General features: G+C 39.4%; 1 protein-coding gene across 1 annotated transcript in view; it reads left to right on the forward strand.

Moving 5' to 3' along the window:
* The first annotated feature begins 1,119 nt into the window (after positions 1-1,119).
* LOC149239221 (PTI1-like tyrosine-protein kinase At3g15890) overlaps positions 1,120-26,106 on the forward strand; it is a 96,282-nt gene continuing 71,295 nt past the window's right edge. Inside the window, exon 1 of the mRNA XM_089373350.1 lies at positions 1,120-1,828. Within this exon, the coding sequence (XP_089229476.1) occupies positions 1,782-1,828 (47 nt within the window). The 5' untranslated portion in view covers positions 1,120-1,781. The remainder of the gene's footprint in view (positions 1,829-26,106) is intronic.

Here is a 26,106-nt window from a genome sequence, read left to right on the forward strand (position 1 = left end):
TCATTTAATATGAAAGAATTAATACAAAAATGTAATTAAATTATAAAAACATTTACACAGTAAAACATTTGATTCCTTTAAATATTTGATAAATTCAAGTTTAAGTTAGGTCTACAATATTTTAATTGTTTTATCAATATTATCATATATATAAATGAAAGACAACATTCATATCATACTTCTTTTTAATATAATATGATAAAATTATCAACTACCTTTTTATACAATACAATATATCAATGAATGACCTGTTAAAACAATACAATAAAAACATTGACCCAAAAAGTATAGTACATTTTATGTTATAATATAACTTACACTTATTTAAAAGTCATAATATTATGAAAATGATTTATATATAGATGATAACATCTCTATTATATTAAAATATAAATCAATTAGTAACCAATCTAGATCCATTTTAACTTCACATTTATCAATGGTTGAGACAGATCAAATCTCTTTTCACTGGAGATGACAACATCTGTGTTATATTAAAATATAAATCAACTAGTAACCAATCTAGATCCATTTTAGAGAAAGATCAAATCTCTTTTCACTCTAAAAGAAGTTTGCATATCAAGAAATTTGATTCCTCTTTCCTCTAGACAGATCTAAAGTTAAGATGGATCTAAGCTGATTTAATTTACCTTTTTAAATAGACTCTACTCCAAATAAATACCATGGACCATTTTTTATTTTTATTTTATTTTGACTAAGATAAAATGTTTATACTACTTTATACTAATAATTTTATTTATTTATTTTTTTAAATTTATTTTTATTTTTATTTTTAATTTGATGCAGTCAAAATTTTAAACATTATATTATAATATGTCTAAAATATTGAGCTAAAAACCCCCTCTCATCACAATAAATATTAGATTATAACATCTCTACCATATCTATATTAGATTATAACATCTCTACCATATCTTATCTTAACCGCAAAAATTAAAAAAATAAATTGCTTTTCATTATATATTTTATATAGAAATATTGGAAAAAAACATCGTTACATCCGTGTTACACTGAAACTTGTAGTAAAAAAAAGGGTCATGGAAGAAAAAAATCCCATTACATCCGTGTTAGAATGAAACTTGTACCAGTGAAAAGAAAAGGTCATGGAAAGAATTCACTGCTAAACTAGATATATTCGCAGAGGAACAATGTAGCATTCCGTGCCAAATGGCGGGGCTTGTTACTTCTTACTTTGTGAGGAGTCGTGAACACTGAAAATAATTCATTATTTGACTTCTATTCGTTCAAATTGTGTCATTTCGTTGATCCACTTAAGTCCACTGTCATTTCGTATCCACAAAGCCTACCGTGTGAAACTACGCGCTTGGTTCCAAACCATTATTAAACTTTCAATAGCGCGTGCCAGACTAAATTAGGGAAACATGGGCATCGCAAGAATTGTTTTGGGTCGATGCTTCGAAGCCCCGGAACGAATTTCAAATCCACCCAGAGTATTATCCCAATTGAATGAGGAGTCAGATTTGACGGTTCCTGGACGAAAGTAGAGCAGTAATCCACATATCTGAATGATCCGTGTTTTGTCTGTTTGACGTTTTCTAAGACATGAGCCCATCTGTTTCCCCATTGTTGGACGGCATGCATTCGAGACTACCTCTGGATTGCTCGAACAAATCATAATCAAATAAATGACGGCAATCAAACAAACAAATATCTTATTGCTAATGAATTACAGAATCGTAAAGCGAACAATTTCTCTCATATGCGGGCGAAGAACAAACCGCGGAATACTATTTTAAAGCATGGATATGCTCCAAAATTTAATGTGCTGCTACGGGCCTCGCGATAGGTATGTATCCGCTTCAATTTGAATATAGCCCACCTTCCATCTCTGCGTAAATCTTTAGTAATTAATCACATTAGCTTATTCGTAGTCTGCAATCCGTGATATGTTTGGGCACCTTATGAATTCTTCTGAGTGTTTGGATGGAGATTTCAATTTTAGGCGCGGAGATGTATGTGTAAAGTATCAATTGCAAATATTTCCACATTTTTAGCTCTTTCTATATTTGTGTTTAGTACAAATCCCAGATAATTCCAACATCTTAAACTCTTTCCAAGCAGAAATTCATGTGTATATACTTTAATCAGGTGGAGGTATCGACAGGGCTTGGTTAGGTGGTAAACTGGGGATGTTTGAAACCCAATACCTCTTCCGAGATTCAAATTCCCCAGAGAAATCTTTCTCTTTTGGGCTCTGTTGTTGCTGCAAGTGGGTGACTGGGGCCAGGGGCAATTGCTGGTCGACTTTGGTAAAATAGGTACCCCACTTGTAGCGTCTTAGCATAAGGGATCTTCCTTGAGTGTTCTAAGTTGCCGACATTTCCATATTCCCACCTTAGGGAACAACGCGCTTGCTATGCAGTGATAATAGCAAGCCTCTTGTTAAAAAACAGTCTTATATTGGAATTTTGAACTATTTTACTTTATTTGCCAACTAGGTTGTCAGGATACAGTTACGTGGGACGGATATGAGTTTTGTATAACAGTTATTGAAACATGGGATGATTCAGATTCATTTTTAGATTCGAATCGTTCCAGTGCCCACCATTCATCCATAACATTCTTGATTCAACATTGAACATTTGCATTCCTTCGCTTTTCAGACACTGTTTTATCACTGTGTAGAAACGATAAACAGAAGAATCCAAAACTTGAAACATGATGAGGCTGAAATATGGGGAATCAGGAAGTGAAGAATGCCAATGATGATGAATCATGAAGAATGCTTAATGTTAAACCACTGGGCACAAAGTTCCTGCAACAAAAACAGTGGACAATGCCCCAATTTCTCTCTTTTACTCAGCTGGTCTCTTTGAAGTTCACATAGTCATTTTCTCAGCTGGTCTCTTTGAAGTCCACATAGACATTTTGTCAGCTGGTCTCTTTGAAGTCCACATAGTCATTTTCTCAGCTGGTCTCTTTGAAGTTCACATAGTCAAACTGAAAATGCAAAAGTGAGCATGAAATCAGTGTTTAATGGTATAAAAGGGGTAACACTTGGTTAGTTTACGGTTTCTTTCTGGTCCTACTCTAATTGTAACGTTATTAGGGTTTTTCAACTATTATTTTTTTAATTGCTAAAATTGGCTCTGGTGTACCTGGAATCAGGTTACGTCTCTGAATTTGCTTGGGGTACATCAGGGTATGTGAAGGAGTTGCAGGGTACAATGGTGTATGACAGAGTACAGGTATGGGTACATTTCCCGTACATTTGGTATGGGGATGGGTGCAGGTACAAAGAATCAATCCTGGGTACGAGCACCCATGCTACTTAGTTTTCTGGCTAGCCAGTCTTGAGTTGGAGTCCGTTGATGGAATTTTGGAGTCCAAAATTCGGGCATACTTTGGTCACCTGAAAACCCAAGACTTGGACATTGATCTGGCCAAGTTGACATTCATCAACATTTCCTACACAAGAAGCAAAAGACACAATCCTTCATTACAAATTTCAAAATAAAATAAATTAGTTTTAACTTTTTGTTGATTATTTTTAGTACCATGTATATTTTAGAAGGGTATATGGTGATTTAGCCTGAAGTATGCCCATGACCTTTTTTTCCTTCAAACCATATTTGAAGGGCAACACTGTAGCTGAAATGATCGCAAAAGCTTAGGCTGAGAGGGAAAGGCGGTCCATCAAACTCAAAGCCGTCATGACTGGGAATCTCTGTGCTGTGAAAATAATACTTGTTTGTAGAGCTCGAGTAAGGCCAAAGAAATTGCTGCGACCTTAGGGTATATGGTGATTTAGCCTGCAAGTATGTCCATGACCATTTTTCCTTCAAACCACATTTGAAAGACAACAATGTAGCTGAAATGACTGCAAAAGTTTAGGCTGAGAGGGAAAGGTGGTTCATCAAACTCAAAGGCATCATGACTGGGAATCTCTGTACTGTGAAATAATACATGTTTGTAGAGCTCCAGTAAGGCCAAAGAAATTGCTGCGACCTTAGTTCTGCCAACAGTTGAGAAGTAGTTTCACAAGGCCTTGTACATCCTATAAAGAGGTTGGGGTCTATACAGCATTGCTTAGTTTAGAAAATAACTTGGCAGTGATGTTGCTGAATTCTCAGCAAAGCTACTGAGTTAATTATACCTTAATGTTGTCTTGTTTTAAAATGGGCTAGCCACAGCTAACTACAAATGCTTCATGGGCTTCAACCTAGCAAGGACTGCTTGCTGTGTTTTAGGTCTGATCAAGAAATTGTTAGAATGTGAATGTATTAATGATTGCCTAGTGGTCGTTTGACCAAGTTATTCTAAAATAACTCACAATATTGTAAAATGGTTTTATCCCCCATGTATTATGGGATTTGTTTTAACTTTTTCTTTCACTCTCTAATATATAATAGAGGTGAAGGAGACCCTATTGAGTGTGAAGTGATCAAATGTGCAGTAATGGAGTGTGATATGTACATATGTAATGTGCTCCAATGTGCTCCAATGCATATGTGGGGGTGTAGCCTTGTATGATTGGGAGTTTATCTGGAGAATAAAGGAGCTGCTTCCATGGATGTTTCCCCAAATTGGGGTTTTACCGCCTAATCCCTGTCTCTCCCTTCTTTTGTCTTGCATTTTTATTTACTGTTTTTTTATAGTTTCATAGGAGATTAGACTGTTTTTATAGTATCAGAACAGGATACTGATCTGTATCTCCTTGAATAGGTTTGTTATTGATTTTTTTGCATTAGACTTATGTAGATCTATGCTTTATGCCATTATGGCTCCTCTCTTTTATAGATCTGCATTCATATCTAGACAACCGCCTAGGTTTTCACCGGATTTGGGCAGATCTCACTATTTCAATTTTCAGGGCATTTTTTTTCGCGATTTTGACCTCACAATTGGCTTTCAAAATGGATTATTCACTCGCTAAATTTGACTTCTGTTTGCCTGCAATCTAATTAATTTTGCCTAGCCTAGTATAGATAATTATTTATTTATTTATTTATTTGTTTATTTGTTTTCAATCATAAAGTTTTTTGGGCATATTTAGGCTGGATAATTACCAAACCTAGTTCTTTTACCAGACCTGTGTTTTCTTCAGAACCTCATAACTTTTGAAACGAGAGGTCATTTTGGGTGAAATATTTTTTGTTGGGTTTGTTTTTCCATAGCCTACCTTCCCAGCCCTTTCACACCCAATTTTGCACTCTGCACGTCTGTGTACAGATCTGTACAGCCACGTTTTTTTTCTTTTCTTTTGAAGGGGCATTTACTCTGCAATTTCACCTTCAGATAAGAGATCAGACCAATTTATTTACTAGATGGCCTATAATTTGTAGGATTTGCAGTTGGTTTGCTTTGAATTGTAGTATACAACTGAATTTCGGTTGTGTCTTGGTCCTTTGTCTTCATATTGACTTGTACATCCTCTATTTCTTTGCAAGTCACCCATTTTCCTCTGCAATTTCAGTCTCAAACCTGCATTTTTGCAATCATTTACTATTCCCTGCCAATTGACATACCAATTCTTTAGGATCTTCTTTATAATCAGCTCCAACCTCTTGCCAGCTGACAAATTTGGCAGACACACTTGTGCAAGGGTTATATTTGCTTGTTATTGGGGCCATCATTGAGCAGCCTGTTCTGTTCCATGCACACATGTGGGATAAAAATGTGGTGGTGTAGACAACAATGCACAACTATTGAGAGATTGACACATGGGCAGCTTGATAAATTATTGGAATATGCAGGACGGGGATTAAAACCGATAAATACCCTGCCTGTTGAGTTTGGATGACTTCATTCAACAGGCTTTGTTTTCTCTTTTGATTAGTATATGAGCTAACTGCTCCATTGTGTTTTGATTTTGTATTATTATATTAACTTAGTTTCAGTTTATTGGAGAAGTTCTTAAGTCTCGCAATGTATATATGATTCAATCTCCACAATAGATTCATGAGATTTGTCGAAGTCCAGTGGCAATTTGCTTTGGTGTTTTACTAGGATTTTATAACGTTGTAGTGTTGAGAAATGACAGTGATGCTGAGCTCTCAGAGAATTGGGCTTGTAACTGTCATAGCACTCTCTGGCTGCAGTGTTATGTTGTTGGTGTCGGGATGCCAGAAACTACAGGAGTTGAAGGACTATTTTGGCCTGCACAACTTGCACAACTTTGTTGGAGTTGTATTATAATTTATAAGAGTCATTGCACCAGTTGATTGGTGGCTCCGCCTTGTGATCTCCAATTTTTTTGCAGATCAGGACTATATTTGCAGTAATAATTCTAATTTTCTGCAGATCTGGAGTGTTCTTGCAATGATCTCTCACACCTTTTGCATATCTTTTTTGTTGGTTATTATTTGTTGCAGCATACAGCTTCATTCAGCCAGCGTTCAACCATTTTTCTTTGATCTGCAATTGAAATATATGATTGGCAGCAAGGGTTTGCAGATCTGGGCACTGGTCTCGTCTTTATTTCACTTCTTTGCATTAGTTTCAGGTGTTGATAGTTTGTCTCAGTTTTGCTGCAAAGATATGAAAGCATAGTGCCATGTTTTCAAGAATTCTAATTCCTAGGTAAATTCCTGTGATTCTTACCAGGATGATGATATGGCGTAGATGCAAGCTCAAGTTCTTATTCACTAACAGGAGTAGAATAACCATGTATATCAACATCACTATCATCTACATTGATCTTGTCAATCATCTCATCAGTCTGCTCAACATAGTCAGCAGAGGGCAACTCTTATAGCAACCCAGTTTGAACTCCTCCTGCAACAATAACACCTTCCAGCATTCAACGAGACTGGATGTAGGCAGTAAGGCAGGAGTAGCAGCATCATATCCAAGACCTGCTTTAGATGTCTATATCTTAGGGGCAATAGAATTAGTAATGCCCTATCTGTTCTCTCCAGGTCACCTTCAGTATAGCCCATCTCTTTCAAAAGTCGGGACCCAATACCTGTAGTGTGCTTTCTAAAGCCGGGAGAAATAACATGATTAGTAGCTAGTAAACGACGTAACTAAATGGAAATTAACATCGCTTATCTTATAATCAGTTGGAATACAAGCAATATAATCAGTAAATGAGTCTATTTGCTCAACATCATTAGTCTTCTTCTCAGCGTTTTGCAGTTGATTGACTTCCAACTCATGGTTTTGTTTGCACTCTTGTAGGCTTTGAATAGCCTCATCCTTCACAATCAGTTGCATCAACAAGGATTCATGATCTTCCTTCAAAGCTTGATTCTGATTTTTCAATCATTCATGCTCTACTTGCAATCAAGCAACAACATATCTACGGTAATGACTTCTTGACAAAGTGGATTAACAGCCTTCTTCTCTGGAGAATAGGCAAAAACATCATCAGTCTAGTCATACAAAGAAGCTAAATTTTTTCACACCTCAATTGAGTTATCTTTAGCTACTATATGTACTTGTAGACTGTGTGAGATAGTTTGTCCAATGAGGCCTCTTGCCTATTTACAACACTCCTCCCATACAACTAAATCTTTGGCATCAGTTGGTTTTTCGCTGACACTGTTGATGCTGCACCAGAGATTCTTTCGCCTGAGAATGTCAGTCATCTTTCTCTTCCAAATATGGTAGTTAGTTCCAATCAACTGGGGAACTGAAGCAACCTCTGAAGTCATGATGGATAAAGAAAGAAACCAAGAAATTGGTGCAAACAATGCAATCTAATGGAGTAAGGATAAACCCAACAAATGCAAATAAACTATCAAGCAATGAATATTCAAACTGATCTACCACAAAATGAGAAAACAAAACCCTACTGCTTCAACAAAGCAAAATCAACCACTCATTGAATGAAGAACCAACAATATCTGCACAGCCTCAGTGAAAAACGAATTCCAAAGGTCTAGTTTAGCTTATTTCAAAGCATTTAAGAGGCAAGATCTTTCTCCAGTGATCTGGTATTGCCAAAAAATGTTGGAAAAGCCTGCAAACTCAAGGAAAAGTGATGACACAAGGAAGCACACACCATCTAGATAGAAAATTTGATGACAATTCTTGGATGATTATCACAATTTTATGAAGGCATAATTCTTGTATTATGGGTGAAATCATGGTTGAATTTTGAAGAAATACGTTCATCCCTTCTGTAAGAAGAAATGAGAAGGAATGTCTTAGGTAAGAGTTCAGATATTTCCTTGTTTGCCTCATTTTCTACTGGGAAAATCTACAGTCAAGAAGAAAGGGGATTCTGTAATAACTTAATAAGCCTTTAATTAATTTGCAAACATTTCAAGGTTCATCTTCAGGAAATTATTTGGCATCAGTTCTTTTAAAACCAAAATCACGCAGTTCTCATAGTCAGGAAACACCAGTAATAATTTAATGTGCAAACTCCAGAGATGTGTGCTCCAACATTATTTTTATTGCAGGGTTTCGTAGGAGAAAGTTTACATGGATTTCAGAGGGAACCTGACAGTGTGCCCTTGTGAGAATACTTAATCCTGCGCTGCTCCTTTCTACTGAAGAATTCAATCAGATAAATTGCCCAGGAATGTATCTTATTGCTTGCTCAGCCCCTGGCAAATAATGTTGAAAATGTAGTGATGGAAGGTCTTCTGGCTTGTGCCTTAGCCAGTGAAGACCACAGATTTGTCTTTCTTTAGCATGAGTGCAAGTTCATGAGATAGACTTCAGTTACGATGAGTTGATTTCCAGTTTACTGGAATGATCATCAAGTTTACATGCGTAGTGTTGAAGCTTCAGTTAAGTGGAGTCTTCTTTAGTTAAACTACAAGACAAGGTGGCAGTGACAAGTTCAGCTAGGGTTCAGTTAGAACGAGTTAAGACTTCAGTGTTGATTTGTAATGTTCCTGAGAAATTAGTTGCTCTAGAGACGAAGTAGCCTATCAATCCCTGTAGGCTATAGTCTTTAATAAAGGGGAAAACCCCAAAGTACTCAATATCTGGGCAGGTTTTGGGGCAGTTGGGCAAAGAAACACAAAGTTGGGGTTTTGAGTAAATTTCACTCAATCAATTAAGGAGACAATACCCTCGAGAAAATTTATAAATTCAAGAGGGTAGAATTCATTTGAAACATCATTGAATGGGATTGTTATCACTGTTTTTCTTGAGCCTAAGGCTCTGAGGGTTTTAAGAACCCTTTTCTCCTATCAATTCGGCGGTGAAAGATTCCACCCTAATTGATAAAATTCTTTTATTTTTCTTGACATTGTTCTGGCACAGGGACTTAATTGTTTTGAAGGCACAGTGAAGAAATTGGGGAAAATTTGAGACCAAACTGCCTTCTATTTTTCTGTTCTGGCACAACTGAGAGACTTTCTTTTGAAGAATTAAACTCTACAAGGGTAGTTTGAAGTTTGAACACTGAAGCCCAGCAGAAAAGGATACCTGTTCTCTGTGACATGTTCACGGATTCTGAGGCATCTAGACAACCACATACACTAAGGCAAATTTTTGAGGATCAACCACAACAATATTTGTGGATTAAACCCGTATCAACAACATTTGTGAGATCGATTGAGGTAGCGACCCCGTGCAAGGCATTGTGGTGTAAATTACAATTTTTTCGGGCAGCGGATTTTTCTGGAAAGTCAACCGCCAGTCCGAATTTTGTCACCAGGGGACAACAGCCACCTTTTTGGGATACATGGACCGTTGACTTAATTGGTTGGGCAATTCTCAGGTACAAATAATGAAATTATCATAGTACACAAAAAACTATGAGGGGTTGAACGAATAATATTCAGTGTTGAACAATGACAATTTGACTGTAGTTCGTGGCTCGTTGATTGGTGACACTGTGGGAAATCTGCATGTAATTGTAGCGCATCATCCTGGGATGGATCCACAGCATTCACAGCTCACCAATGTGAGACATCCCCTGTGACACTCGTTACATTAATTTATCAGAGATTCCGAGCGGATCAGGGACTTTGGAGTGTGATTATCTTTTTTTTGGACAGATCCGAAGTTCTGGAAGGGGGTCGATGTCTGTACAAGTAAGAAAAGATTATGGTTGCAACAGTCTGAGATTTATGGAACAATTTTGAGTTTTGAAAGACAATATAGAGGCAAGAGATAAACACTATGTTGAAGAATGTAACTAGTGTCCGTCTTCATAATTTTATTTGTCAAAAGAAATATTTTTTTTTTTCTTTTTTTTTTTTTTTTATTAAAGGAAATTGACTTACTAAAGCATGGGTTTTATGCTTGGGTCAATGATCAATAGGTATAGCCTCCATTGTAGGCTTCTAGGATTATATTTTGAATCATTATCATTATTATTATTATATAGACCCTTCTTGGGATCTTTGTGTCAAGAAAGAAAAAATACTATTATGTATATTCTCCTTCTCCACCAAGCTGGCTTCCTAATCCTTCAAGTCTGCCTCAAACAAGTTGACAAGTTGGCCTCATCATGGAGACTCGAACTACTATAAATGCACAAGTTTTTTCGGCCTATGGGATGAAGTGAGAACACATTCAATCTGTAGCTCAGAAGTAAGAAGTGAACTGAAGGAAGAACCTATCCTATGCCTAGAAGAGAAGCCAACAAAGAGAAGGACTGATGTTAATAAACGTCTGTCACAAGGTACAAATTTCTCTAAAGTATTACAGGGACTGAAAATGTAGAGGAGACCGAAAATTGCAGGAAGGATGAAGAAAGAAATCGAAACACCAACCTGTATGATGTTTTTCTCTGACTTCATGTTTATCAGTTTGACTTGATCATGGAGGGCTGACTTGGTGGAGTAAAGGAGATCATTTGTCTTGGATTGAGTCCTGGTTGTCTCAAATTTGATCTGAATCTATTAGTGGAAGAGTTTGACTGGGTTTTCCCCTTTATACGGGTTTTGCCCTGGCTGAGTGCCTACATCTGGTGTTCATTGTGATCTTCATGTTTTGGCATTTATTTGATTATTAGAACACTAATGTAACCAACATAAGACAAATAAAATATCACAAGTAAATGTCAAGTAAGAGAAATCAAGAATAAATGCTGCCCTAATGGATTTCTCAACACACCGTTTGGTGAGACTTCAAGAAATTGGTCCAGTCAAAGGCTTGCATAGGGTTTTAACTTTTTACTACACTTGGATAGTTTGGTGTTACTGGTTAGGGCACTTTTGTTTTCTTGAATTCACTCTGATTTATTGGAACTATATTGTGGAGCTAGATTCATACTGTTTGGTGATTTGTTGAATAATAAATTCACTGATTGGCTTACTGAATTTTTTATTGAGGTGTGTATTACTAGAAATCTGTTGAAACCATAGTGACCCAAGCGATTCTAGGGAAAAATTACCCTAGCTCATCATTGTGGTATCGGAGCTGGAATTCTGCCAGCCTGAAGGAGGTGTGAAGATGGACCAACTGGAAGCGATTTTTGGTAATGAGTATGCTGAATCGTGGGGGAAGCTGGAAAAGCAGCGAGAGGAAACTCTAAAGCATTGCAATTCTGGAACAAGGTGGCTGTTACGAAATTGGAGGAGTTGGGCAAGAAAAACAAATCTGGTGATTCTGATGACAAGCCCAAGACTGCTAAACAAAGTACAAGAGAAACTGAAGCAGAGGCAAAAGCATGGACATGGTTGTATCCTCCTGAAAAGAAGGAAAATCCTGAAGAGGAAAGCATAGCTAGTGGTAGCAGTGCTGAAATTAACTGTATTACCAATAAAGGTGAAAGAAGTTGGCTAAATTTCAGGGAACAGGACGGTCTTATCAAGGAAAAGGGGACACCATAAGGAAGCAACTTCTTGTATCAAGCAGTGAAAACTCTCTGAAGTTGGCTAGTAAAAATGATGGGCCCCACATGTTGAACAGTTCTAGCATCCCAATCTCTACTACTGTTGTCTGTGATGCTTATGGAAAATACAGTGAACCTACTCCCTACTCCGGGAAGGTAACAAATGGGCAAATTGATGGAAAATATCTTCCTCCAGATGCAGACAAAAGTGTATGTAAATTGCACATTCTTCACGGTACATTGGCCCACAACAAGGGTATTCTGGATGGGCATTACTATGCAGTTCTTAGGCCATCTCTCTCAAACCAGTGGTATAAGCTTGATGATGCAAATGATACAGGGAGCAGGAAATCTATGAAATGTACTCTGATTTTAACAAAGAGAGAGTCAGCTAAGGCCCTTGCGATTGCAGGGTTGGCTGTTGTTGGTCAAAACCATTATGGTGTGTTTCCTTTCAGAGGTAAGTTGCTGAATGTAAGGGAAACCAGCCATAAACAGATCATGGAAAATGCTGAGATTCAACATATCAAGCAAATCCTTGGTCTGCAGCATGAAAAGGAATATGACAGTATCAAATCTCTGAGATATGGCCATCTTATGATTATGACAGATCAAGATCATGATGGTTCACACATCAAAGGCTTGTTGATCAACTTCATACACTCTTTTTGGCCATGCCTACTCAATACTCCCTCATTTCTTGTTGAATTCATTACTCCTATTGTCAATGCAACCCATAAAGATGGACGGGTATTGTCTTTCTATACCATGCCTGAGTATGAATCATGGAGAAAACTTCTGGGTGGATTAGCATCAGGATGGACCATAAAGTACTATAAAGGGTTCTGTACAAGTACTTCTAAAGAGGGGAAAGAATATTTTAAAAATTTGGACAAACATAAAAAAGACTTCATGTGGATTAACGAGGAAGATGGAGATGCAATTGAATTAGCCTTCAGCAAGAAGAAAATAGAGGCCAGAAAGAACTGGCTAAGACATTTCGGGCTGGGAACTTATTTGGACCAGATTGACAAGCTTATCAAGTACAACGACTTTGTAAACAAGGAACTGTTCCTATTTTCCATGGCTGGTTTGCAAAGCTCCATCCCATCCATGGTTGATGGTTTGAAACCAGGACAAAGGAAAACACTGTTTTGCTCTTTTAAAGAATTTTTGTTACGCAAGTGAAGGTGGCTCAATTCTTGGGTTATGTCTCAGAGCATTCTACTTACCATCACGATGAGCAGAGTCTTGCTAGCACAATTATTGGAATGACACAAGATTTTGTTGGGAGTAACAACATCAACCTTCTTGTTCCACTTGGACAATTAACTAATACAAAATTGAAGGCCCTTATACCTCTTCGTGGGCTCTTACTTTTACAAGCTATTCTTGATTCTCAATTTGTGATCCCAGGGACAATCAAAGTTTGGTTGGCTGAATCTTCATCTCCTATTTGGGGCAAATTGATAGAAAATAATGGTGGTGGCTGTACACTGTGTTTGTCATGGCTACCCTTAAATAACCTACCAAATGGAGCTCTCTCTAGCACAGCCCATTGGATGGATCTGCCCCCTTTTTACAAGTCACTTACAAATGAAACCCAGGTCTCAAGGACTCATATTCTAGCGCCACTTTCTTGCCCGTTACTATGCTTATATACAACAACATCATCAAATAAATGCATTAGAAACATTCAGATTGGTGTCAAAATTGATGACAGAAAACTGCCTGAAAATTTACTTTGCAGGAAGCCCTTGAAGCAAATGATATTTGCTGTTGTCAATCATTTCGGGCTGGTTTCAAATATGTTAAAATTGGCAATTAGGGCTAAATTCCGCCTTGGGACAACTCATATGATGGAGATGATTATTGCATTGGATTCATCTTTTCGAGAGGTCCGATTTTGATATAAAGATCATCCCATTCGAACAAGCATAAGTGGAATTTTGAATTTATTCTCTCTCATGCAAAAATTGTCAAGGTCGGTCTCAGTGAAATGTAAGAAGACCAATGGATGTGTCTCCTCACCCTCAACGAATTGTATAAATAGGAGTGACCTCTCTTCTCATTTGGACATCACATCCTTCTCTCTCTCCACATCAGATTGGTTCGTACAGCTTGGGATCTTATCTTTCTCTCACACCTGTGACAAGGAGGCCGAAAATTTCAGAGATAAAGAGCAGGTCAAAATTCTAGATTGCAAACTGATGTTGACCAAGGATAGTTTGATCAACTTTGACCTAATCTGCGTTTTCTTGGGCAGAATTCTGATTTCTTGAGGTCGTACTTGTTGGCACATAAATCGAGGCATTTGGGGCAGTTTGACCTATGTTGACCGCAGGCTTGTTTGACCACAACATTGACTAAAGTTTGACCAAGTTTGACCGAGGCTGGGTGGACTGTTTTGGGTTGAATTTGACCCTTCTTGGAGGCCGAGTTGACTACCTTTGACTGAGCTGTAAAAGAAAAGCTTTGTTGCTGATTTGACCAATGTTGACTTTCTGGTCAGGGCTGAGGTTCACTGCTTTTGACTGCTGTTTTTGATAGGGCTGTTTTGATTGTGTATTTGGCAAGTGAATTTGATCTATGCAATCTCACTCTCTGCTGAACTATTGAATAATAATAAGAAGATTTGATCAAAAAAGTTTTCCCCACATTGAGGTTTTTCCCTGGCATCCGCCAAATCTAGTGTCCTCTTGTTTTGGCTTGTTTTCTGCATATGTTTCTATGTTCTATCTGCATTTACTGCCAATGTGATTAAGTTAATATGATTGCTACTGGAAATAATTGGAAATTGTCATTGGGCTGCTAAAGGAACATTGAAGTAAATTGTGCTAAAGCATAGAACATACCATTGTTATCTAAAATTAACAAAATAGTTTTTCAATACAAGAAAACAAATTTTGGAGAATCCATATTTTTTATGAATTCTAAATTCTCTTGTTGGACAGATGAATTTGCTGGATCTTTTGTGAGTGGTAAAGAGATGATTGAAATTGTAGGAGATTGTTCCCAGTCTGGAGTATCAAAATCTCATGGCCATAAAGCCACCAAAATGCTGGTGCAATACCTGTCAGCAATGCTTGAAGATTTCGTGAACGAATTTATTCTCCATCCAAATCATGGCCAATACTTGTTAAATGAGAACACCGAACCCACTGCCCGATTTCCAAAACTGATGCCATCAATACGTGGGGAGCATCAATACGTGGCAGAGACAGGTTTACACTATATCCCACTCAATGATTCTGATGTGGGAGGCTGCTTCCAGAATCAATATTTTGCGATAGAAAAATACCTTGCAGACTCGGTGTTGCCATGCCCAGCTAGAAGCTCTAGTTAAATGTGCAATACCTTTACAAGGGATACGGTTAGGCAAATGACTACTGTTAAATTTGGCAACTAGGGCCAAACTTCACCTTGGACAGCTCATATGAGGCAACTGATACTTTTATTGGATTCCTCTCTCTGAGAGGTGTAGGATTGATCTAAAGATCATCCCATTCTGACATGTACAAATGGAGTTATGAATTTACTTTGATTATGGACAAATTGTCAAGGTCAGCCAACCATCAAATTAGCACCCTCAGGCCTTCAACGTTGCATATAAATACAAGGAGCCTCCTCCTCATTTTGGCATCTCACACATTTATTCTTCTCTCTCCTTCATTGTTTGGGTACAGATCTTTTGAGGCTTCTCTCTCTCTCCACACATGCGAAGAAGGGATTGTTCTTTCGTTGTCCCTGCGTTGACTAGCATTGACCGAAAGTTGCAGAACACTGTTTTGACCAGCGTTGACTATCTTTGACTGTGGTTTTGTGTGGGGCATTTTTGTTTGGGCAGGCCGCAGTTCTAGGCACGAAATCCAAGGTTTTTTAACCAGCGTTGACTGTGCTAGGGCTTGTTGCTGCATTGACTTTTGTTGACCAGGTTTGATTGGATATTTTTGGATTGTTTTTAGGCTGATTTGACTTTTTGTTTGAGGCTGAGTTGATCGAGTTTGACCGAGCTGTTTTGGAAGTCAAAATATGCTTTGTTCACCAGCGTTGACTTTCTGGTTAGGGCTTTCTGTTTCTACTGTTCGACTGATCATATTTCATTGTGATTGGGCAAGTGAATATTGTATATTGTACTCTCTCTCTGTGCTGAACTTTTGAAGAATTATAAGAAGAATTGATCAAAGGTTTCCCCACATTGGTGTTTGTCCCTAGTTGGTGCCATATCTTGTGTCCTCTTGTCTTGGCTTGTCTTCTACTATTATTGTTTATGTTCTATTTGCATTTTACTATATTGTTGATGTGATTGCTAAACTGGATATTGATATTGGGCTAATAAAGAAATTGAGTAAAATTGCTCTAAGCATAGAACATACCATTGTTATCTAAAATTAACATGGTATCAGAGGTGGTGAAGACAAAGCTCAAGCAAGAGTGAGAAGAGAAATCAATGATCAAGGACAAGATTCAATGACCTCCACATCCTACTTCAAGTCTGATGACAAACTTCATGATAAGTCTGATTATCATGCATGGAAGATGTCTCTTGGTTTGACTTTAGAAGAGCAAGATGTTATGGATTATGTGCAAGGAAAGATTTCAGAACCTCCTTCAAATGCACTGGTTGCTGCTAAGACAAAGTACAAGAAGGGTGAAGTCAAAGCCAAGAAGATCATTAGGGATTCTATTCATAAGCATTTAGTTGCTTACATCTTCGATTTGAACACATCAAAAGAGATATATGACAGGTTGGTTGGCATGTTCAAATCTAGCAATGCAAACCAAGTTCTTTTCCTCAAGAACAAGTTGAAGGATATAAAGAAGGGAAGAAATGAAGATATTCAATCCTACTTCATGAGGATTACTGAGATAAAAAATGATCTTCTTTTGATTGGAGAAGCTATTGCTGATAGGGAGCTTACTCTCATTGCCCTTGGAGGACTCCCTTGTGAATGGCACATGTTCAACACTACTATTCTTAACAACGACATGAGTCCAGGTTTTGAAAAATTGCTGATCAGATGTTCTCAAGAAGAAATAAGGATGATGGAACTAGATATGCCTTCTTATTGCATTCTCCGCTCATGCTAAAAAGAAGAGCAGTGCAGGTTCAAAGAAGCTATGTCAAGGAAGGCCGAGTTTCAAAAATGGAAGGAAGGGAAGATGCTTCATTTGCAACAAGTTTGGCCACTATGCTAGGGAGTGTCATAATAAAAGGGATGCACCTCATGATGATGGCAACCACAACAACAACAATTTCAGGGGCAACAACAATCAAAGGAATGACAGATTCAACAACCGAGGAAAAAGGAATGCTCCCACTCCTCATCAAGGAAATGATTGCCCTCCCAAGAGATCAAGAAACACTAGGTATGATGAATCTAATGTTGTTGATAACAAGCAAAAAGAATTTTATCTTATATCTACCCTCTCTACTGCATCTCCTTCGGACACTTTGGGAAATTGGTTGATTGATAGTGGTGCCCCAAGGCACTTCACTGGGTATAAGGAAGCTCTTTCAAATCTGATTGAAAAGGATACAAATTTGGAAATTACCCTTGGAGACAATGCCACCTATCCCGTGAAGGGAGTTGGGAATGTTACTCTTCAATTGAATCAAGGTAACACCATTCATCTACAAGAAGTATTATATGTACCCGATCTGAAGAGGTATCTATCTCGACGATGGAGGACAAAGGATTCAAGGTGGCATTCATCGATGGAAAGGTACGTGTGTGGAATAAAAATTTCAAAGATGCATATACACTTGGATTCAGGGTTGATAGCCTATATCATGTTGGAGGAAGTCCATTGGTAGCTATGTCTTGCGACACATCGCTTCAATCCGAATTATGGCACCGGAGGTTTTCTCATCTACATTATAAGGCTCTACCCGATGTAAGGAAGATGGTGACAGGTATTCCCGAATTTAAAGTAGAACATGAAGGTGTTTGTCAGGGGTGTGCTGAAGGAAAGCATACAAGGGGACCATTCCCCTCAACTGATAGCAAGACTATCAACATATTGCAATTGGTTCATTCTGATCTATCTGGTATGATGCCCGTGAACTCATTGGGAGGATATTTATATTATGCTATCTTTATGGATGATTTCTCTCACAAGACTTGGATATATTTCTTGAAGAAGAAGGACGAAGTATTCTCATGGTTCTGTTCTTTCAAAGCTTTGGTCGAAAATCAAACCAGGAAGAAGATCAAAATATTGAGGACCGATAATGGAACCAAATATGAATCAAATGAGTTCAATAATTATTGTAGAGAAGCTGGCATTAAGAGGGAGACTACTACCACATATACTCCTGAGCAAAATGGTGTTGTTGAAAGGAAGAACCGTTTTGTCGCAGAAGCCACTCGTGCCATGTTTCATGATCAAAGGCTTTCAAAGTTCTTATGGGCTGAAGTTGCAAACACTGTTGTGTATGTTCAAAATAGATGCCCTCATCAAGCGTTGGACTCCAAAACTCCCAAAGAAGCTTTCACCGGTAAGAAACCTGATGTTTCTCACTTTACAATTTTTGGTAGTCTCGTATGTTTTCATGTGTCGAAAGAAAAGAGAAGCAAATTGGATGCTTCTGGGAAGAAAGGAACATTTGTGGGCTACAGTGAAACTTCTAAGGCATATAAAATCTATGTGCCTGGTCAAAGAGAAGTGGAGATAAGTCATGATGTCACCTTCGATGAGGATGCTGCCCTTGGGAAGATTAGTAACCTTCTTCTTCAAAGGAAGGACAAAGAAGTAGATTCAGGAAAGCACGGAGAACCACAGGATGAGTCTTTGCCCGATGCTGAAGGACCAATGGATCCCATTGATCCACCCCCTCATGAGCCCTCCTCCTCAAAAAGGAGACCCTCATGGCTTAGGGAGACTCTCGAAGATGCCGAGAGACATGTTGCACCTAGGGGGACATTTTGTGAAAGCAAGAAGCTGAAAAGGTACCAAGGGTACTTAACTGCAATTAGAACCATTGTTCAATCTAAGCCTTGCACATTCGAAGAAGTTGCAAACCACCAAGTTTGGAAGGATGCAATGAACGAAGAGTGTGAGTTGATTATGAAGAATGATGTCTGGGATGTGGTCCCTAGACCCAAGAACAAATCCATTGTCACCTCGAATAGCTCTATAAGATCAAGCATGGAGCCGATGGAAGTGCTGAAAAGTTTAAGGCCAGATTCATTGCCCAAGGCTTCTCTCAAAAGGAAGGTGTAGATAATGATGAGATATTTGCACCGGTTGCCTGCTACACTACATCTGTTTGATCATTGCCCTTGCTGCCTTGCAAGGATGGAATCTACACTAGAAGGATGTAAAGGCTGCGTTCTTGCATGGTTCACTTAAGGAGGATGTCTATGTAGAACAACTTGAGGGGTTCGAAGTTCAAGATCGTTAGACACGTATGCAGGTTGAAGAAAGCCCTCTATGGGTTGAAGCAAGCACCTCGGGCTTGGTACGAGAGGATCGATAGCTATTTAATGAAGCTAGGATTTACAAGAAGTGAAGCTAATCCGAACCTTTACTTTAAGGTTGAGAATGATAGATCTCTCATCTTGGTACTCTATGTGGACAATCTCTTTCTGACAGGTGCAAACCCTCTTATTCATCAATGTAAGAGGGAGTTGGCTTCCGAATTTGACATGAAGGACCTAGGACTGATGCATTATTTCCTAGGGTTGGAGGTCTGACAAAAGCCAGGTGAGATTTTCCTTTCTCAAGGAAAATATATTGTGAACATACTTGAAAGATTTGGGATGGTGGATTGCAAGTCTGTGACTACTCCGATGGAACTTAACTTCAAGAACTAATGCGGAAGTGCTGCTGGGCCTGATTTGGGAAATCCTTCTAAGTATCGTCAATTAGTGGGGGCCTTGATGTTCTTGGTGAACTCCCGTTCGGACATATGTTTTGCAGTGAATACATTGAGTCAGTTTATGGTCGAGCCTCATCACATCCATTGGATTGCTGCCAAGAATCTCTTGAGATATCTTCGGGGCACAATCACTTATGGATTGAGATACACAGCCGGGAATGTGAGGCTCCATGGCTACTCTGATGCAGACTGGGCTGGCAACGTGGTGGATCGTAAAAACACATCTGGATGTTGCTTCTCTCTAGGTTCTGCTTCGATATCATGGATGAGCAAGAAGCAAAAGTCGGTGGCCTTGAGCACCGCTAAGGCTGAATACATTGCTGCTAATATGGCCTCCTGTGAAGTGTTTGGTTGAGGAAGCTCTTTAGTGAGCTATTTGGACATGTGCTGGATACCATCGTGATCTTCTGCGACAACTAGAGTGGGATTCGTCTTTCGCAGAATCCCGTGTTTCATGATCGCTCCAAGCATATTGATATCAGGTACCACTTTATCAGGGATATGGTACAACGGGGAGAAATAAGGCTCCAACACATTGGGATTGATGATCGAGTTGCTGATATTCTTATGAAGCCCCTGGGGAAGGTCAAATTCTTAACCTTTCGTGAACGACTTGGAGTCGTGGAGAGACCCTCTTATGAGATGGATGTTGAGCTTTGGGAGCTCTGGGGGGCCTGGGGTACTTCTTGGAGCAGTGAGTGACCATAGGGTGAGTGGTTCACCTTCCCCTAATGGTGCGTGATGTACAGGGTGAGTGGTTCACCTTCCCCTATGATACCTCATGGTGACATATGCATAGGTTGAGTGGTTCACCTTCTCCTATGGCATATGAACGGGATGAGTGGTTCACCTTCTCCTGCTGGCACATCCTACCTATGCACTCTGGGACTCATGGGAAGTACCTCTCATCTAGCCAATGAGCAAGGAAATGAGGATAGGGACCATAGTACTACCGATGGACGCATCATGTACTACTATAAACCCTATGCTAGGATGTTGATATTGATCTGGGATCAATGGAAATTGACTTCGGGTCAGTTAAGAGTGGTATGACACACTCTTTATTATTGGAGACTAACTTCGGATCAGTAGAGAATGGTAAGATACATTCTCTATCATTTCTTCTGTCTTCATGGTTCAGCAGAGCAGAGACTATGATGGTATAGATTGTCAGACAATTTGACAGGTGAAGTTCTCCCTAGTTGAGAGGGAGTGTTAAATTTGGAAACTAGGGCCAAACTTCACCTTGGACAACTCATATGAGGCAGCTGATATTTTTACTGGATTCCTCTCTTCGAGAGGTATAGGATTGATCTAAAGATCATCCCATTTTGACATCTACAAATGGGGTTATGAAAGTATTTTGATTATGGACAAATTGTCAAGGTCGGCCAACCATCAAATTAGCACCCTCAAGCCTTCAACGTTGCATATAAATACAAGGAGTCTCCCCCTTATTTTGGCATCTCACACATTCATTCTTCTCTCTCCTTCATTGTTTGGGTACAGATCTTTTGAGGCTTCTCTCTCTCCACACGTGCAAAGAAAGGACTGTTCTTTTTCTGTCCCTGCCAGTGTTACTTGGGAGCGGGAGCGGGAGCGGGGAGCGGGAGCGGAAGCGGGAGCGGGAGCGACCATTTTCAGAAGCTCCCGGTTTGGGAGCGAATCCCGGAGCGATTTTTTAAAAATATATATATTTTTTATATTTTTTAATTTTTGATACATATATGTCAACAAAAACATGTAGAATGATGAAATAGACATAAAAAACATAAAAAAACATAAATTGATCATTGAACCATATCACATCAATCATCTAGAAATTATAATCGTCATCAACCTTAGTAAAATAATAAATTAAAATAACATTCAATTCAATAACATTTATCATCATTGATCACCAAAGTGACAAGTTGTACTTGTAAGCCAAGTTTAACCATTACAAGAAGTAATATCGAAGATATTTCTAAGTCCTAACTTCTAACTGTTAACATGATATGAAATGTTAAAAATTTATAAAATGAAACATGAATAATGAGATGAAATGAAACAACTTTAGTCTTTCACAAAGCATCATATTCATAATTCACAATCATTACCAATGAGTTATAATTGCCAAGGCCCAACTTCAAACTTCAAATTTTCATTGTCACAGTGATATAATGTTTACAAAAAATATCATAATGTCATAATGATATGAAAGAGTCAAGAGTCAAGAGTCAAGGACTCAAAACTCAACACTGAACGGTTATGAAAACTAAAGTGACAAGTCTAATAGAAACTAAAAAAGACAAGTAAACTGTAAATCTACAAGTGGCCCTTGCCACGAGAGTCTCCAGGAGTATAAGTAGGTCTTGGCGGTCTTCTAGGAGTCTCCCTCCCAGACCGACGACCAGAACTCGAGCCTCCACGCGAGGGTGTCGATGGAGGTGGCGACAGCAATGGAACAAGACTCGGGCCCCGAGAACTGCTACTGGATGGTGGAGGTGGCATGGCTGCTGCAGCTGCTTCAGCTTCATCCCGTACAAGCTCATCTTCTAGTTCTTCCATATGTACAATGCCATCCTCTAAATTGTCGTCCTCAGGGTGACTGTCCCAAATTTTATATGTGGGATCTTCATTGGCCCGATCACAGTAATGGCTCAACAACCTCAAATTGTAGTGCACATAAACCAAGCTTTCTGCTCGGTTTTCGTTGAGCCTGTTTCTTTTCACATTATGTATATAACTGTAGGTGCTCCAACACCTCTCTGCAGAAGAAGAATTTACAACCTGTGCAAGAACTTTCAATGCCAATTTTCGCAAAAGTCCGTCGCCGCCATATGTTTCCCACCATGTGAGAGAATCAAATTTATCTTTGTCGTCCATTGCATGGAAGTTACCATACAAACCACTGCCAGTGAAGTATCTGCCTATTTCAAGGCGCACAGCTGCACATTCCTCCCTGTCAGGCACCAACTTTTCTAATGCATCCAGATATCCTTTAGTTACCTCTCGATCTAAATGGGGTTTGGTCCTAACACCACCCCCTGCTGCAGGTTTGCCCAACCAAGAATCTGAGTAGTATTTTGGCGTAAGGATATACGCCAAGCAATGTAGTGGAAGGTTAAGCTTTTTCCACCGTTCACACACACAATCGTGAATCAGATTGTACAAGTCGGGATCTCTGTTATTAACAATGTCTTTTATTTCCCCCAACATGGTATCCATTTGCTCATACACCTCGCCAATCACCGGTTTGTCTGTATCTGCAAACCGAATCATGTTATAAATTGGCTTGGTGAAATCCAATACCTGTCTCACAGCTGTCCAAAACTGCCCATCAAGAGCGGCCTCCTCCACCGTATCAAAACCTGCAATGTCAGCTACATTTGTAGCCCTTTCCTTTAACACCTGCCAATTTGGACTTGATACCATGCTAGCTAAACCCTCTCTTACCTTCAAAAGGCGCCTGAAGGTGAGGTAATAGCTACCAAATCTAGTCCTCGCAATCTTCAGCAACTCCAATCTCGAGTGACTGCGGAAAAGGCCATGGGTATTGCTATGATTTGTAATAAATTTTATCATTTTTTTTCCTCTCTTGTACAAATCCCCAATCCATTGGTATTGTTCATTTTTGTTTTTGACAATATCATGCAACAGAAGGTTCAATGTGTGAACCAAACATCCAGACCAAAATATGTTCGGGTATCTATCCTCAATAATTGCTCCCGCTGCCTTACAATTAGGAGCATTATCAGTGATGACTTGGATGACATTGTATGGGCCAATACGCTCAATTGTTTCAAGCAATGCTTCTGCAATGTTGATAGCGGTCTTGAACTTGTCTGAGTAATCATGTGCAGCTAGAAAAATGGGACCACTTCGGGACACAGCAAGAACACTTATCAATGGCTTGCCTTTTACATTTGTCCATCCATCAGATACAATGGACACCCCATTGTCAGTCCAAGAACTTGTCATTTTATTCAAAGAATGTGATATTTTTGCTTTTTCATGATCAAGGCCAACTGTTCTTGCCTTGTCATACCCAGGGCTCTTGTATCCTTTAGGGGCATCATTTATGGCAGAAACCATTTCGTGCCAATAAGGTGAGCGTAGAACATTGAATGGTATCCCATTTGCATAGAGGAACCTGTAAATTTTTGAATCCACATCATTCCTACACCCCTCATCAAGGAAATCTGATATGCTTCTACGGCGTAAAGATGATGACCCTGAGCCTCCATGTCCATATCCACTGCCTTGGGAGGATGCTGAAGGAGTTCTTTGTGAGCTTGGTTCAAAGAAACCCCTTGATCTTTTTGTTTTGTATTGGGCGTCCTCCTCTTCCTTTATGTATTTGGCTCTATCAACTGTTGACACCCCGTTGCAAGTTCTGATTCCTATTTGTTTCTCTCCATCCCATGCCCTTTTCCCGCAAAGGTGTCTTCTCAAACGGGTGTATGAGCCTGTGAAATCAGTGTTGCAATGGGGGCAATGAAATTTAGTGGTTCCACCCCCTCTCCCTGTTTCAGGCCTCTGAACATATTTCCACAATGGAGTTTGGTCTTGTTTAGTTTTTTCACCCTCATGTTCACCCTCCACATCCTCCTCACTGGGGTTTTCATCTATTTGACTTCCTCCGGCTTCTTCATCCACCTCTTCAGGGTCAGGCCCCCTCCGTTTCCTACTCTCCACCACCATAATAACCAGAAAGGGGACCAGGAAGAGGAAAATGCCAATAAAAATGCTCAGGTCCATCGTGTTTGATGTTTGTAGGGTTTGAGTCTTGAATCTGCAAATTAATTTAGTTTATTGGGATTAATTCATTTAATTTATTAATTTAATTTAAATTAATGATCTTTAAACTCAAACAGGTAAATGAAACTAACCAAATTAACTACCTAACCAGCTAAACTAACTAAATGATTAAGTTATATACCTCTGCAAGCTTGCTCCTCGCTCCTTGGCACTTGCTCCTCGCTCCTCAGCTCTGGCTCCTTGCTCCTCAGCTCTTGCTCCAGCTCTCAATCTCTTGCTCAAGCTCTCAATCACTTGCTCAACAAAGTTGTAATGACAAGTTTTTGGCCCATTGGGCTTATAAAACAAAAAAAATTAGCTAAATTTTTTTAATTTTTCGGGTCCGGCGGAATTTTTTTCCGCCGAACCGCTCCCGGCCGGTTAAAAATCGCTCCCGGAGCGTTTTTTAATGCCCGGGAGCGATTAGGGAGCGATCGGGGAGCGATCGCTCCCGGGCATTAAAAAACGCTCCGGGAGCTCGGGAGCGATCGCTCCCTGAAACGCTCCCTATCAGAGCAGGGAGCGTAAATTTTTTTAAGGGAGCGCGCTCCCGAAAATCGCTCCCGTCCGGGAGCGATTTTGGGAGCGCGCTCCCGACCCGCTCCCGAGCCGCTCCCGCCCGGAGCGCGCTTCGGGAGCGGGTTCGAAGGGGGGGGGGGGCGCTCCCCCGCAACACTGGTCCCTGCGTTGACCAACATTGACCAAAAGTTGTAGGAAGTTGTTTTGACCAATGTTGATCATCTTTGACTGCGGTTTTGTGTGGGTATTTCTGTTTGGGCAGGCCGCAGGTTTGGGCATGAAATTTGAGGCTGTTTGACCTCTGTTTGACCAATGTTGACTGTGCTAGGGCTTGCTACTGCATTGACTAGGTTTGATTGGATATTTTCAGACTGTTTTTGGGCTGATTTGACTTGATGTTGGAGGCCGTTGACCGAGTTTGAACGAGCTGTTTCGAGATCAAAATCTGCCCTGTTGACCAACATTGACTTTCTGGTTAGGGCTTTCTATTTCTGCTGTTTGACTGATCAAATTTCACTGTGATTGGGCAAGTGAATATTGTATATTGTACTCTGTCTCTCTTTGTTGAACTTTTGAAGAATTATAAGAAGAATTGATCAATGGTTTCCCCACATTGGGGTTTGTCCCTGGTTGGTGCCATATCTTGTGTCCTCCTGTCTTGGCTTGTCTTCTACTGTTATTGTTTATGTTCTATTTGCATTTTACTATCATGTTGATGTGACTGCTAAACTAGATATTGATATTGGGCTAATAAAGAAATTGAAGTAAAATTGCTCTAAGCATAGAACATACCATTGTTATCTAAAATTAACTACTCGTGAACAACATATAAATATGTCTGCCCGAAATGCTGGGAAGTCAATATCTGGAACAACTGTTGTAATCAGGGACACTGGAAAGAAACATTGGGCATGTCTGATCAACATGATTATAAGGAGCTAGAATTTCATGAAACTATTAAAATGATTGAACATCCACCTGATGTGATTACTAACATCAAAGAAGGAGAGAAATGTCTTCAGCAACAAGATTTGTCATTGCTTGAGGATAAACAATGTCAGGAAGGGGGGACTGTAATGTTTCCGAGAAATTAATTGCTCAAGAGACGAAGTAGCCTATTGATCCTTGTAGGCTATAGTCTTTGGTAAAGGGGAAAACCCCAATGTTTGTGCAGGGTTTGGGGCAATTG

This window comes from Pinus tabuliformis, chromosome 8 (genome assembly GCF_031772625.1).
Source record: "Pinus tabuliformis cultivar Carrire ecotype Pingquan chromosome 8, CPIR1, whole genome shotgun sequence".
Classification (NCBI taxonomy): Eukaryota; Viridiplantae; Streptophyta; class Pinopsida; order Pinales; family Pinaceae; genus Pinus; species Pinus tabuliformis.